Consider the following 16,512-nt stretch of genomic DNA (forward strand, 5'->3'; position numbering starts at 1 on the left):
ACCTTCTCCATTTTAATAATATCCTTCTTATAACTGGTTGACCAGAACTGAACACAGTACTCTAGAAGAGGCAAATATACTTACTAGAAACCACTAGAAGATAGAGTCAGAAATGTACAACATGGAAACAGATCCTTCGGTCCAACTCGTCCATGCCAATCAGATATCCCAACCCAATCTAGTCCCACCTGCCAGCACCCGGCCTCTATCCCTCCAAACCCTTCCTATTCATATAGCCATCCAAATGCCTCTTAAATGCTGCAATTGTACCAGCCTCCACCACTTTCTCTGGCAGCTCATTCCATACACATACCATCCGCTGCATGGAAAAAATGACCCCTTAGGTCTCTTTTATATCTTTCTCCTCTCACCCTAAACCTATGCCCTCTAGCTCGGGACTCCCCGACCCCAGGGAAAAGACTGTATTTAATCTATCCATGTCCCTCATGATTTTATAAACTTCTATAAGGCCACCCCTCAGCCTCCAGAGAAAATAGCCCCAGCCTATTCAACCTCTCCCTATAGCTCAAATACTCCAATCCTGGCAACATCCTTGTAAGTCTTTACTGAACCCTTTCAAGTTTCACAAAATCTTTATAAATTTGATATAAAGTGACCATTGCCTTTATGTTAGAGATGGGGCGTATATGTGGACAAGGGTGGACACATTGTGATCATAATTGTCGGGGACTAGTTGATGTACCAGAGGGACTTTTCCTAACCATCACTATTTATGTATTTACTTGCTTAACACTGCCCAGAGCTAGAAGCTACTGTTCTTAAACAGAATGGGAAATGGAAAAAGTCCCATCACCAGGAATTGCAGTGACTCAAGGAGACAGCTCCACACTAGCTCCTGAGGAGTAACAAAGCATGAGCAAGCACCACTCGGAAAATGGAGAATATTGTTCAACATGGATGGCTCTTCAGTTGTTGGTTTTGTAGAGTACCACCATTTAAACAAGGTCAGAAGTCACATGACACCAGGTTATAGTGCACCAGGTTTATTTGAAATCACAAGCTTTTGGAGTGAAGTGTTGAGCCACCTGGGACTGTACTCGCTAGAATCTATAAGATTGAAAGGCGATCTTCTAGAAACATAAAATAACAAAAGGATAGATAGGATAGAGGCAGGCAAGTTGTTCCTGCTGGTGGGTGAGACTAGGACTAGGGGACCTGGCCTCAAGATTAGGGGAGTAGATTCAGGACAGAGATGAGAAGGCACTGCTTTCCCAGAGAGTAGTGAATCTATGGAATTCTCTGCTCAAGGAAGCGGTAGAGGCAGCTTCATTAAATATATTCAAGACACAGTTGAATGGGTTTTTTGCATTTTAGGGGAATGAAGGATTATGAGGATAATGCAGGTCGGAGGAGCTGGGACGATGGATAGATCAGTCATGATCTTAATGAATGGTGGACCAGGCTCGATGGGCCAAATGGCTACTCTTGCTTCAATTACTGTGAAGCTATTAAAGCTTGTGATTTCAAATAAGCCTGTTAGACTATAACCTGGCATCATCTGACCTTGTCCACTCTCCTCAACAGCAGCAGCTCCACACCATTTCAGTATTCCAGGTATTTAACCCTTTTGCTGCCAGCCCACTAGTATCCTTATTGAAGCAGCATTAAAATCAGTCTTTTAGAGAGTTCACGGTCAATATTTTAATTCAGTTACAGCTTGCCAAGGTACCGTTATATTCTCTGCCTCTTAAATTTATTTGTAAAGATAGAATTCTTGAAATCTTCAAGGTGTTTAGTGCCTCACACCAGTGGGAAGTTACAGGATGCGCAATACTCACCAGAGCTCTGCTAAGAGATGATTGACGCTCCTCTTTAGAGGACTTTTTCCCTTTCCATACGAAAATTTTAATTCCTCCTTGGTCCACAATGTAGCAATCCTTACAAACAACAACAGAAAAAGGTTAAAAATATAATTCTATTGCACAGTTTAAAAAGCACGAGATTGTGTTCCATGTTTCATGACTTCAGAACATCGCAAAAGAGGAGTAGGCCATTCAGCCCCTTAAGCCTGCTCCGCCATTTAATAGGATCATAGGATCCAACACTCCTCATCTCCACTTTCCTACAACCCTCAATTCCCTGACTGATTAAGAATCTCTGTCTTCATTGCAGCTCTTTTGGGGACAGTGTATCCATTGTAATAAACATGGCAGTTTATATACAGCAAGCTCCCATAATTAGAAATGTTCAGTTAATGTGTTAGAGGGATAAAACAAATGAAGAAATAGATAAATATATTTTAAAAATTCTGGAAATGATTCCTTGTTCTACTTCATGCATGGAATAGTCAGTCTGAACCAGGGCCTGAGGTAGGATAAGAACTCGTGATTTTCAGACTCCAGGGAGGACAAACGTTATCAGTTGAGGCACAACTGGGATGTATTTACAGCTGGGCAACAGGTAACAATCAGTTTAGGATGTCCCTTTGCCTGCCTTACCTCATTGGAGTGGCAGCTCGGAATGTAACCACAATGCAAGATGCTAGAGACAGTGAAATAATGAGAGGAGATTTGGATAAATACTTCTGGGGGTTCAAGAAGGGAAAGGGAAACAGTGAGGGAATTTCATTGTGAGACTCAGCTGAAGGGACAGAATGGCCATCTATGCCATCCACATCTCAAATCCACAAGTCAGGAATCGTTGACATTGATCTAAAGAATTGGTTGACCAAAAAGCTAAGGCTGGTTGTCCATAGATATCCATCATCACACACCTCACCAAAATAGCTAGCTACACAAACTAGGATATAGCAAAATTTCCAAGGCTTGGAGGCTAATCACCAAAATGTTATAGAGCCATTGGGTCATATAGCACAGAAACAGACCCTTCGGACCAACTTGTCCATGCCGACCAAGATGCCCAAACTAAGCGAGTCCCACTTGCCTGCATTTGGTGCATATCCCCCTGAACCTTTCCTATTCACGTACCTGTCCAAATATCTTTTAAATGTTGTAACTGAACCTGCATCTACCACTTCCTCTGGCAGTTCATGCCACACATGAACCACCCTCTGTGTGAAAAGGTTGCCCCTTAGGTTCCTTTTAAATTTTTATCCTCTTATCTTAAACCTATGCCCTCTAGCTTTGAACTTCCCCAACCTAGGGAAAAGACCTTTGTTATTCACCTTATCTTCCCCCTCAATGATTTTGTAGACCTCTATAAAAGTTTGGTACAAACCATCTGTTCTGACTTTAATCCACAGCGAGAAAGATTTACAGTAACACTGGGTTAAGTTTGTGTGTCATGTGCTTCCCAATGGTCTATCACATTATTCTCACAATTTAGAATGAGTTTCTACCAGTCGGATTGATTATGATCAAAATTGAGAGCTTAAAGCACACGAAAAGACGTTGTGGATGACGGGAGAGTGAAACAAAACCAGCAAATACCAGATGCTCAGTTACATCAGATGATAAGCATTACCATTAGACAAAAAGGATCCCCTACAAAAGGTTAACATCAGTGAACACAATACACACACAAAATAAACAATGTGCTCTTTGGCTCCATTGTCGATCTGTTCCCAAATCAACATGAAATGAAAAAACTCGAACATACAAAAGCAATTATTTTGTCTAATCTTCTGTTTATTAATTCTGAAAAGTTGGAAATCGGTGGTGGAATGAGGAGATGATGGTGGGGAAGTGGGCAAAGGGATGGTAGCGAAGAGTTGTGACAAGGGACAAAACTTATTCACTCCTCAAAGTGGTTGTGGGCAGACAGGGCACCACATGTGGTGATGCAAGTGCCATCATACAATAAGAGTGTGGGGTAGTCGAGGACAGGGACTCCTGGAGAACTTCCTGGAATACATATATCCAGAACTAGCAATCCCAGCACAGCCCAAAAGTCCAGTTTGACTTCCATACCGCTTTTGCTCATTGCACTTAATGATCTAGTCATCCAAATGCCCACTCTTGTAGAAGGACTTGTATCGTCATGAATGACCAGCTCTTCCCAATCTTGTAGCCCAGTCCCGCTAACCAACGTTGGTCACCTACCAACTCTACTCCTGAGACCTGTTCAGATCTCTCTGCCCAGATTGTCAAAAAACAAAGAGGTGATCTCCTTGAAGATTAGAAAACTCTTACTGGGTCTAAGAGGGGGGATGCTTGTGTTTACTGTTGACAGGTGAGTCTAGAACCAAGGGATAGCATCCCAGAATATGAGCATATCATTGAAAACATGCAAATTAGGAACAGAACCAGGCTATTCAGCCCATTTGGGTCAAATGTGGAGACTTGGCCTTTATGTTTAAAACTAACCTTGATAGATTTCTACATGTTAGACACGCCAAGGGCTACTGGGGGGCAATAGTGCTAAATAGAAGACCAGGCATGTTCTCATTGAATGACAAAGCAAGGTCAAGAGGCTAAATAACCCCCTCCTTTTCCTTCTCAAATGGCAGATAACAGCGCAAGATCATGGCTGATTTGATCACAGCCTCAGCTCCATATTCTGACCTAATCCCAATAAAGGTGACTTCCCTTCTTTGTCAAGATTCTTTGTCTTAAAAACATTCAGTGACTCCACCTCCTCCACTCTGGGAATAAGTTTCACAGTCTCAAAACAATCTGAGACAGAAATGTCTCAATCTCCATCTTCACCAGGAGATTTCCTTATTTTTAAAACTATTCCCCTATTTCTAGTCACTCCACAAGGGGGCAGCATTCATTGGTGGCCACCTTGTCAGGTTTCCTCATGTTCATGTGTCTCAATAAGAGCACCACTCAGTCTACTAAACCACGCAAAAAGCCAAAAGCATTCTTCACAAAATAACGCCTAACCTGAGATAACGCTGTAACTGCCCTGGGAGGTAAGAGATGGAGATATTGTAGAGAGAGTGTTCCTCTGTGCCTAACCCTGATCCACACCTGAGCTGGAAGTGTTTGATGGGGGCAGTATAGAGTGTGTCAAAAAGTGCAGTGTGGAAAAGCACAGTTGGTCAGGCAGCATCCGAGGAGCAGGAGTGTCGACGTTTCGAGCATAAGCTACTCCTCAGAAATCACCATTCCTGATGAAGAATTTATGCTCAAAAGGTCAACTCTCCGGCTCCTTGGATGCTGCCTGACCTGCTGTGCTTTCCCAGCACCACTGTAATCTTGACACTTTCTCCAGTGTAGAGGTAGCTTTTCTCTGTATCTTGCCTCACTCCCTAACTTCAAGGAACAAAATTCCTGCCAGTTTATTTCCGCATAAACTTCTTGTCCCACATTCCTTTGAGCTAAGAGACTATCAAATCACTTATTCATGCTCATTTGACTAGCGGATTAGATCAGAGTTTAAAAACAGAATCTGCCCTTCCATTTCTCTTCAGGCCATGTATCTCAGATCACGTGGACTTGTTGAAAATTATTTCCCTTCAAGTAGCTTTGCCATTTACCTGTAAGACTCACACTCTCCTCCTTCCAATTGAAACTATTCCTCCTCATTTGTCCCATCAATCCCCTTCCTGCAGGACGGGGTGCAGGCACTTACCTCACTGTTCAGCAGATCCTGGGTCAGAGGTCGGGCAGCCACTTCCTGCACCACCAGTTTCCCCTCGGAATCAGTCACTCTAGAGAGGTCAGACAATGGGTCACCATGTGAAACACAGTACATCCCCAAGACTGGACCGTGTCCCACCCTCAGCCAGAATCAATGCATTGTCTTCACAGAATGTGGCCATTGCTGTCCCTAGTTGCTCAGACACAGAACTGGACAGGGAGGACCCTTGCCTTGGCTCAATGACACCAGAGCGGGCAAATGACCCCAGTGAGGAGCTGGATAGCTACCTCAGCCCAGCGAAGGTCCAGCAGTTCGTGCTCACCATGGGGATGTAGACAACCACCCCAGAGACAGGACAGTCAAATGGACAATGGTAACCCCATAAACTGGGGGCTAAAGAAGTTTAATTTGCTTTCATATAACAGGGCACCCACTCAGTAGGTGGGTTCCGCTGAAGCCACTGCCAAATACCAAGAGACTGGATAGTTAATAAAGGTAACTGTTAATAGGATAACTGAATTCGATTAATTCAATTTGTTCTTTGTAATGTTAAGACATGCAATGTATATAACTATGAACAACATGGAAAAATTGTACAAGTACCAGAGATTTATTTACATGAATAAAGTATATTTTGAAATTTAAAAAAAAGTTGCTCAGACATTTACAAAAGGTGGGTCTGGAGTCACACATTGACCAGACTAGATAAGGATGGAAGATTTCCTTCTGCGAAGGACATTGAAAAAAAAAATCTGTTCACCAAAAAAATGGTAATTGATATGTAAGGCTACTTATTTTTATTCGCGATTTTAAAAATTCACTTCAAATTTCACATCTGCCACAATTGGATTTGTCCCCATGGTTTGGATTACTGGCCCAGTGACATTATCATTACACCATCAACTCCCTCAAAGGCAATTTAGTGAGTACAAGAACCAAACCTGTTGGCATCACTGAACACACCCAACTATCAACATCCTGTGTGTTACTATCTATCAGAAACTGAATTGGACTAGTTATGTAAATGGTAGCTATAAGAACAGGTCAGAGGCTAGGAATATTGGAGTGAGTAAATCACCTTCGGACTCTCCAAAGCCTGTCCACCATTCACAAGACACAAGTCAGGAGAGTGATGGAATACTCCCCATCGAGATTTCATGGATGTGGTGCCTGGATGGGTGCAGCGACAAAAACACAGGCTCCACATCTACAAAACATCCATTCCCTCCACCACCAATGCTCAGTACACGTTGCTACAATACACTGCAGAAATTCACTTAGTTGAACACTCTATTGCCACCACTCACCGTCCTGACTTAGAAGTATATCGCTGTTGTTTCACTGTCACTAGGTCAGAATCGTGGAAATCCCTTCCTAAGGGCATTGTGGGTCAACCTACGGCACATGGACCGCAGCGGTGCAAGAAGGCAGCTCACCCCCACTTTCTCAAGGGGCAATTAGGGACAGGCAATAACTGTGGCCCAGCCAGCGGCACCCACATCCAATAAACCAATTTTAAAAAGTGTGGAGCTATTCTATTCTAAATGCTCTATGGTCCTGTTCCTGCCAATTTGACAAAGAGTTAAAAAGTTGTGTCCTGCTGAATGGGATTTTTAAAATCAGCAAAATTTAGACAGAGCAAGGTTTCTTTTTCCAGCGTTATCTCCCGCAGTCCAGTGTCTCTCATTTACACCTCCTCCTATTTTCCCCCACTATTTGTAGTTTTCTCCTCCACTTCACAGCATTCTCTGCCCCCGCCTTTCACAGCGCACCCAGTTACCCACCCCCCTGTTACCCACCCTCCACACCCCGTGGAGTACCTGCCACTCACCGATACAGCTTGACAGCTGCCCTCTGGTGTTGTTCCACCACCGTGTCGGGAATAGGGGATTTTATGTCTCTCTTTTCCCCGAGGATGTAATACATGAGCTTCATCAGCTGTGGGGAGGCAGCTTCATCATTGCCATCCACCACACCAACCTGCCCACGGCCCCCACGCTCCCGGTCCCGAATATCCTTCGCCAATTGCATCGCCTGAAATCAAACAAAGACAGCACGAGTACTGAAACAGCACACCGACCACCACTTGCATTGATATAGCAATCCAAGCCCATTTGCGAATGTAAGAAAGAAATTAAATTTGACACTAGGAGACTAGGGGCAGCACAGTGGTTAGCACTGATGCCTCAACGCCAGAGCCCCGGGTTCAATTCCTGCCTCAGGCGACTGTGTGGAGTTTGCACACATTCTCCCAGTGTCTGTGTGGGTTTCCTCCGGGTGCTCCGGTTTCCTCCCACAGTCTAAAAATGTGCAGGTTATTCGAATTGGCCGTGCTAAATTGCCAGTAGTGTTAGGTGCAGGGGAATGAGTTTGGGTGGGTCGCGCTTCGGTGGGTCGGGCCGAAGGGCCTGTTTCCACACGAAGTAATCTAATCTAATAAAGAACCTTTTTAAAAAAAGAGATATGGGTGTGATAATCCCTACAAGGGCCTTGGGAACACAATGAGATTAATTAGTGATTTCCCTTGTTATGAAGCAATGGCCTGTCCACCTGGAACTCATCACCTGAGCCCTTTTAGTAAAGGAGTTAAATAGGGCTGGAGGAGTGTCCGTAAACATAACCATAGACCCAAATCCAGAGGAGTGTGATGGAATACTCCCCACTTGCCTGGATGAATGTAGCTCCAACAACACTCAAGCTCAACACTATTCAGGACAAAGCTCACTTGATTGGCACCACATCCACAAAAGTCAACTCTCTCTACCATCGACAGTGACACACTGCTATCACTATCTATAAAATGCCTTGTAGAAATTCAAAGATCTTCAGACAGCACTCACCATCCTTCACTGTCATTGGGTCAAAATTCCCTCCCCAAGGGCATTGTGGGTCTACATACAGCACATGGACTGCAGCGGTTCAAGAAGGCAGCTCATCCCCACCTTCTCAAGGGGCAACTAGGGACTGCCATCCATGTCCCACAAATACATGCAAGAAAAAATATTGGATCAAACTGTGGCATTGACTAATCAGTGCTGAAGGAGTTGCCCCCTGACTCCGTTACTGAGATAGAATCTGCAATTCCACTTTGTGAATGCTTCAAAACAAGCAAACAGAAGCTCAGCAGTGAAGGACAAGCTAAACCATGCAGAAAATCAGCTCAGAGGAGGATGGGAACAACAGTGACTTTGAATCTCCCAAGAAGCAAAAGCAGGTTGCAGGAGTGGGTCAAGCCTGGGAATGTGAAGATTGTGATGGGCAGATTCTAAATGAAATCTGAAGCAGCATCTGTAGCTCAGGAAGCAAGTATCGGGAGTATGGTCCTGGATCAGAGGAGGAGTCCCTCCCTCCCAGTCTCAGTGATAGGAAGAATGTATCTCTTGGTAATCAAATAAATCAAAAATTCCTGAGATGGGGCTGCAGATCTCTCTGACCCAGGCTGGGACTTTCCAGCACCACTCTAATCTAAAGTCTGGCTTCCAGCATCTGCAGTCATTGTTTTTACCCTGGGACTAGCCTATGAATGATACAAGTAGTGGCTCTATTTTGGTGTTAAACAATAATTGATGTTCCTTTCCAGTCAGACTTCCTGAGTTATTACACAAGGAAATCAAGGGTTAAGAGGGAAAGACAGAAAAAAGTGGATTTGAAGATTCAGATCAACCAACTCACTGACCACTAGACCTTAAGTCAATAGGCCATTCGGTCCATTTCTGCTCCTATGTCCCATGGTTTTATTATAGCTTTGGAGCCAAGAGATATGACAAGGGAATTGAGTCAATTGTTAAGGAGAGGCAGATCTTGAGGTGCAGTGGGGATCATGACCCTGCCTGAGCATGAGGCTCTCAGTTTGAGTCCCTCTCTGGTGGCCAAGGAAGGTAGAGTCAGAGTCACAGTGCTGCGGAGAGGGTTGATTAACCACCCGCAAATCCTTCAACACATGAATGGCGGGTAGTACAAAATGGGAGAAATTCCTGGTCACTTCTGGGATAGAGTCTCCACCTTTACAATTCATAGCTCCAGACTGCAACATGCACATAAAAACACATGGCCACTCAAGGCTGGAGTGGACTTGATTGCAATTCTGACAAGCAGAGCACTTTGGAAATCAAGCCTCACTACTCCACTAGCTATATCTAAATTGTCAATGTCCATTCACCATCAAAACTGGACAAATTTTCAAAACAAATAGCTAACTGGTGAACAGTGAAGGAAGTAAGGGTTAAGGGGAGAGTGTGGGTAAGTGGAGTGGAGTCCATGAAAAGATCAGCCATGATCTTATTGAATGGTGGAACAGGCTCAAAAGCACAGATGGCCAACTCCTGCTCCTAGTTCATGTGTCATTAACTAAAGTAAATATATATATAACAAATTAAATATATATTCCCCTTAATCCCAATCTCACATTTACATACAGGTACAAAGGCATGTTTGACTCGGAGACAGTATGTGAGACAGAGATCCTTGTAAACCTCTCTAACTGCCCACAGCTTCTAGATGCAAACGTAAAGACCGATCACCTCAGTCCAGAGGCTGTTGCTAGATGTAAGCCACAAAGAAAGCTCTAATGGCTCTAGGTCTGCTTGCTCAACAATTAAAACAATGAAGTCCACATTTATCTATTCAGAAAAAAAATTTCACAGCTTTCCAAAACCACTTGACTTTTTATTTGTAAAAAGCAAATAGACTGTATCCTCCTTTTACCTTTCCAGTTCCAAACAATAAATCCTTTGCAAGCCATTCCGATTCAAATAATCCATAAATAAATGGGTTTGTAACAACAGTGCTATACAAGGTAATGGTTTTGAATGGGTTAATGCAGAAGACTGCACAGAGCTTCATCAGACTGATGACATTACATTGAACTAGATAGGGACAAGTGAGAAAAAGATTTTGTCTCAGTGACGATGCCTATCTGACGAATGTAATCTGTAGTTTATTGCTTGGTAGTGTGGTGCTAGAAAAGCACAGCCGGTGAGGCAGCATCCGAGGAGCAGGAGAGACTATGTTTTGAACTCTTCCTTCCTGAAGAAGAGCTTATGCTCGAAACGTCAACTCTCCTGCTCCTCAGATGCTGCCTGACCGGCTGTGCTTTTCCAGCACCACACGTTTTGATTCTGATCTCCAGCATTTGCAGTCCTCACTTTCTCCTCCTTTATTACATGATAGCAATGTGCTCGACAGAAGACCCTCCTCTCATTCACTGATGATCCTCCTTGACAATCAAGGAAAGAGGCAGCAAACCAGAGGTTGGTCGTGGTTGGCATCACAGCTCACTCCACCACTGAGGAGAGACGAACAAAGCATTAGGAAAGAAATTCCAGAGTTGATGACCAAGACAAACAAAGCCATGGGATCAAAGGGCCAGCATCAGCGGAGAAAGTTCTGGGGTGAGAGGGGATTAGAGGAGGTGGGACACTCAAGGAATCTGAAGACCATGATTAGAATGTGGAGCTCCACACAATAACTAAAACAGGCTCGGAGAATAATGACTGACCGGCTATTGGACTCACTAATGTGAGCCTATAAAAAGTAAACAAACAGTCAAACAGCTGTATGTGGCTCCGAGTATGAGGTGGTAGGCACACAGTGCAGTGTGAATACTTCAACAACAGATCATTAGTGTCTCCAAAAGTGAGGAGACGGAAGGGTAGACATCCACAAACTAACCAAAGAAATGTATAGTCCCACCATCGAGGTGGACATATGTCTTTGTTTGATTATTTTATGGACATTGCATTCAGTGATTGTCCCTAATTGCCCCTTGAACCACATGGCCTCTCTAGCTATTACATAAGGTAGTTACGATCACTAAGTCACATCTAGGCCAGACCAGGTACGGTTGGCAGATTCCCTTCCCTAAAAGGATGCTAGTGAACTGGATCAGGTTTTATGACAATCAATGTCAGTTTCATGGTCACCTTCATGGAGTCTAGCTTCCAATTCTAGATTTTATTAATTCAATTAAAATTCCACCAACTGCTGTGTACCCCTATCTCCAGGAAAAAACTTGTACCTCAAATCCAGTGACATGTCCATTACTGCCCTGCAATGTTAGTAGATATTGAAATTGGATCAGGAGGAGGCCATTCAACCCCTCAGGCTATCCCATCATTAAATGAGATCATGGCTGATCTGCAGTCAAATTCTACATACCCATCTTTGGCTCATATTCCTTAAAAAACTTTAGACAATCTTTTGCAAAAAGAAATGTTGCATGTGCTACACCCTCACACTGTGATCACTCAAAAAAAAAATCTATCCCACACTTTCTAAAGTTGACTCAAGATGCTGACTGAAGATAAAAAGAAAAAAAAAATTAATAGATTTAGCTCCTCTCAACACACAAGCCACATTTGTAGGAATGTTTAACCTGTTTGTACAATGACCGCTCCCCAATCAATCAGATTAGATTACTTAGTGTGGAAACAGGCCCTTCAGCCCAACAAGTCCACACCGCCCCGAAGCGCAACCCACCCATACCCCTACATCTACCCCTTACCTAACACTACGGGCAATTTAGCATGGCCAATTCACTGGACCTGCACATCTTTGGACTGTGGGAGGAAACCGGAGCACCCGGAGGAAACCCACGCAGACACAGGGAGAACGTGCAAACTCCACACAGTCAGTCGCCGGAGGTGGGAATTGAACCCGGGTCTCTGGCGCGGTGAGGCAGCAGTACTAACCACTGTGCCATCATGCCGCCCAATCAGTCAATAAACAAATGCACATACCCTCTTCTGAAATCCTCCTAGTTGTGTCAGACCACTACAAGCTGCAATGATTTGAGCGTAAAGCCCAGCTACCTCTTAAAATACCAGAGTAAACACTATCTTTTAATTTTCATGTGTTTTTGGATTGTGGACTGAAATGAGAAATGGCAGTCTTAAAAACTAAGGATTGTGGAAGGGATTGCTGTACCTTTTGAAAGCAGATACCAACATTTTTATAAGGGCTGTGCACCACTGTTTGCTTAACCAGTGGGAGGGCTGTCGTTGCAGATAACACCAGGGTCCATGTACAAAAATATACATTCGTTCAGTTGGCAACAAGGAGCTGATTGGTCTGTGCAGTGATGCCGATTTTCCAACAGGGTGGTATGGTAGCTAAGTGGTTAGCACTGCTGCCACACAGCACTAGGGACGTGGGTTCGATTCCAGCCTCGTGCGACTGTGTGTGGAGTTTGGCCATTCTCCCGGTGTCTGTGGTTTCCTCCCACAGTCCAAAGATGTGCAGGTTAAGTGGATTGGCCATGGGAAATGCAGGGTTAAAAGGATGGGGGCAGGTCTAGATGGAATGCTCAGCGGGCTGGTGTGGACTTGATGGGTTGAATGACCTGCTTCCACACTATAGGGATTCTATGAATGACATACGCCTTCTGCCTGTCAGCAACTGTGGTTGGTTCCTAGGAAGCTGAAGGACACAAACAGAAGCTCTCGTTCCCTGGAAAGGAAGCTGCTGTGTTCATCTCGGCAATGAAAATACACCTAAACCAAAGCAATCCATTTCCCCTCACCAGTTGCTTTCAATCAATAAGTCAGAGATTTCATAAGTTGTGAATCAGTTGCTCAGTGCCTCCTGGAATGAAAATGACAAGATTGTGGAGCAGCAAGTTCTGACAAAACAAAAGGATAGTCTCAGTGAATCCTGTGGATAGACTCTCAAAATCCCTACAGTATGGAAACAGATCATTTGGCCCAAGACCACACCAACTCTCCAAAAAGCATCCAACCCAGACTCTCTCACTCACCCTATCCCTGTACCCTGCATTTTCCATTGCTAATCCACCTAGCCAACATCTCCTTGGACACTATGAGCAATTCCCCATGGCCAATCCACCTGGCCTGCACTTCTTTCGAATGTGGGAGGAAATCGCAGCACCTGGAGGAAACCCACACAGACACAGGGAGAACGTGGGGTTTGCAGTTGCACATGGCTGGTATTGTACCTAGGTCCCTGACACTGTAAGGCAGCAGTGCTAACCACTGAGCCAACTTGCTGCCCTTGCCTTTGCAGTCTTTCGCTCCACCCATACCACCGATTTTTACAAAAATATATTGGTGTCTGTCTGAACATGTGGAAGAGTTTTAAGGAGTTTTAACAAGTGGGTGAAGGTAAAGTTGCCTTAGTCCTACCAGACCATAAGACCACTCCCTCATTAGAGGGATACAACTGATGGTGGATAAATGTGATGTGGAGATGCCGGTGTTGGACTGGGGTGGACAAGGTCAGAGGTCATGACACCAGGTTTATTTGAAGTCACAAGATTTGGAGTGCTGCTCATTTGTCATGTGAAGTAGGTAAGAAGCGCACAGACACAGAATTTATGGGCAGAAAGATCAAACAAACAATGATATAAATGGAGCTTCGAATAGTATGTCGCTGCAGGTGACCAAGATTGTTAGATGGTGTGAGTAAAATGCTACAGGAAGGATGTTGTGAATCTTGAAAGGGTTCAGTAAAGATTTACAAGGATGTTGCCAGGGTTGAAGGATTTGAGCTATAGGGAGAGGCAAAATAGGTTGGGGTTGTATTCCCTAGAGTGTTGGAGGCACAGGGGTGACCTTATAGAGGTTTATAAAATCATGGAGGGCATGGTTAAGATAAATAGACAGTCTTTTCCCTGGGGTGGAGGGAGTCCTGAACTAGAGGGCATGGGTTTAGGGTGAAAGGGGAAAGATATAAAAAAAAGAGAGACCTAAGGGGCAATTTTTTCATGCAGAGGGTGGTGCGTGTATGCAATGAGCTACCAGAGGAAGAGGTGAAGACTGGTACAATTTCAGCATTTAAAAGGCATCTGGATGCGTATATGAACAGGAAGGGTTTGAAGGGATATGGGCCAAGTGCTGGCAAATGGGACTGAATTAGCTTAGGATATCTAGTCAGCAAGGACGGGTTGGACTGAAGGGTCTGTTTCCGCGCTATACATCTCTATGACTCTATAATCAGAGGGTCATGATGCCTCAGGTAAGGGGAGACGTTGAGAAGGAGAGCCCTTCTTACATATTGACAGTTTTTAATGGTTTTCCCTTTGGCTAAGCTCTTTATTTGCAATTCCTAAATACAGAAACTTGCTCTGTCAACCGGATCCAAAGAGAAATTGCAGAATCTTAGTGACTTCAAAATTCTTAACTTTTGTAAATTCTCTCAGAATAACAGGGTGCACAACCCCAGGGAGGTGACACGCCAGCCCTGCCAGGGACATCTAACAGTCCCATGAAAATAATTAAGGATCTAATATAACGTAAGGAATTGGACAGGTTAGCTCGAAATGAACAATAAAGGCATGGCTGATTAAATGTAACGCACCGTCAATACATCCAAGTGACCTGGTGGTGTAAAGTATCTCCATTAATCAAAATTGCCCACCACTCTCCCCACTCAAATCTGACCAAATCGGTTTAACTGGAAGAGCCCATTACCTTCAGCCTCTCCATCCGGTTGCTCTGGGGTCCGTTCCACTGCACGATGAGTTTCCCCAGGTCCAGCAGGAAGACATCCCCGGTGTTAAAACTCTTCCAGCTCATCTCAACCTGAAAAGAAGCAGAGAAGCAATATTCAAACGTCCTCCTTAAAGCAAACTTACTGCCACATCAACACCGAGATCACACTTGCAACCTTTTTGACGCCTTCCTTTTCTCGCTCTCCATTTGCAGATGCTCTTTCTTAATTAAAAACAATGTGCAAACTGCTGCACAAATCAGCTGAATGTGGAAAGAGGCCAATTCATTAAATGTAGTGGTGTCTCGTCCCAATTAAATACCTCTATAAGAACATACAGTCCATTCAGCTCAATCCCTCGATGCCAGTTTAAATTCATTTACGGGATATCGGTGTCACTGGCTAGGCCAGCACTTGTTGCCCATCCCTAATTTCCCCAGAGGGCATTTAAAGTGTCAGCCACTTTGCCTGTGGTTTGGAGTCACATATTGGCCTAGACTGGATAAGGATGGCAGTTTCCTCCTCTAAAGAGGATTACTGATCCAACTATTGAGGTAATTTTATCTTCAATAGACTTCCTAATCCCTGATTCTCTTAATTGAATTCAAAATTTCACCATTTGCAATGGAAGGATTTAAACCCAGGATCAGAGAACATTATCTGGGTCTAGAATCTTGCAATAATACCATCGCCTCCCCATTCCCACCCCTCTATCTCAGAATCTCCCTCTGTTGATTGGATTCTCCAAGGCAATGCCTTCGCCACTTGAAGACATTTTTTCCTGAATTTCCAATCAGTTTTATCAGTGAATGTATCTAGGACTTCCCAACAATGGGAAATGGTCATCGTAATCTATTGTTGTGTATTTGTGGAAATACAGCAAAATGTGTAGAAGCTGCCATTAGCTGGAGTCATTTTAATTACATAAATAACTTATTAAAAATTATAAAAATAGGATGGATTTCATTTTCTGTTGCATCCACAGCTTCTTGATTTCTGAAATAGCTCCAGGACACAACCTCACTCTGCAGCTGTGACACCAAGGAGGAAGCACACTAAAGCGATCTCCACCATCGCTACAAAAACCCAGAAGGCTGCCTCTTCCAAAGCCGTCTCATTGCTGCTGATATTCCAGCCGTCACCATAGTCAAGAGACTGTCCCAACTCGAGGACGGGGGCCCATCTCAACTTTCGACAACCAAGTGACTGTCTGAGTTAATTCCCGAGGACTGAGAGATCATTCACTCTGCCACCAGTGCAAATGCTGCCAAAACACCGAAGGAAAAAGAATGGATCCCAATCCATCGGCGCTGGAACAGTGATGGTCATCAGGCCCACTTTCGTGCTCTGGAACTCTTCCACCCAACTTCAAACTCAAGCTGCGACCATAATGGCCACAAGGAATGGACCAGATCCACCACTCAACAGCTCCCTGAAACCTCTCCCTACCACCGCAGCCGCAAAAATGAATTGGATTCAAACGTTAAATAAAGAAAAATTGTAAAGATGGATGCGGTTGGTCACACGAGAGGGAGTGGATGGCTGGGAGCTGAACTCCTC

General features: G+C 44.1%; 1 protein-coding gene across 1 annotated transcript in view; it reads right to left on the bottom strand.

Moving 5' to 3' along the window:
* Positions 1–16,512, bottom strand: part of LOC140482477 (villin-1-like) — a 69,358-nt gene that overhangs the window by 35,186 nt on the left and 17,660 nt on the right. Inside the window, exons 6-9 of the mRNA XM_072580009.1 lie at positions 14,934–15,044; positions 7,340–7,542; positions 5,500–5,578; positions 1,800–1,898 (exon numbers count right to left, since the gene is read on the bottom strand). Coding sequence (XP_072436110.1) covers positions 1,800–1,898; positions 5,500–5,578; positions 7,340–7,542; positions 14,934–15,044 — 492 coding nt within the window. The remainder of the gene's footprint in view (positions 1–1,799; positions 1,899–5,499; positions 5,579–7,339; positions 7,543–14,933; positions 15,045–16,512) is intronic.

This window comes from Chiloscyllium punctatum, chromosome 10 (assembly GCF_047496795.1).
Source record: "Chiloscyllium punctatum isolate Juve2018m chromosome 10, sChiPun1.3, whole genome shotgun sequence".
NCBI lineage: Eukaryota > Metazoa > Chordata > Chondrichthyes > Orectolobiformes > Hemiscylliidae > Chiloscyllium > Chiloscyllium punctatum.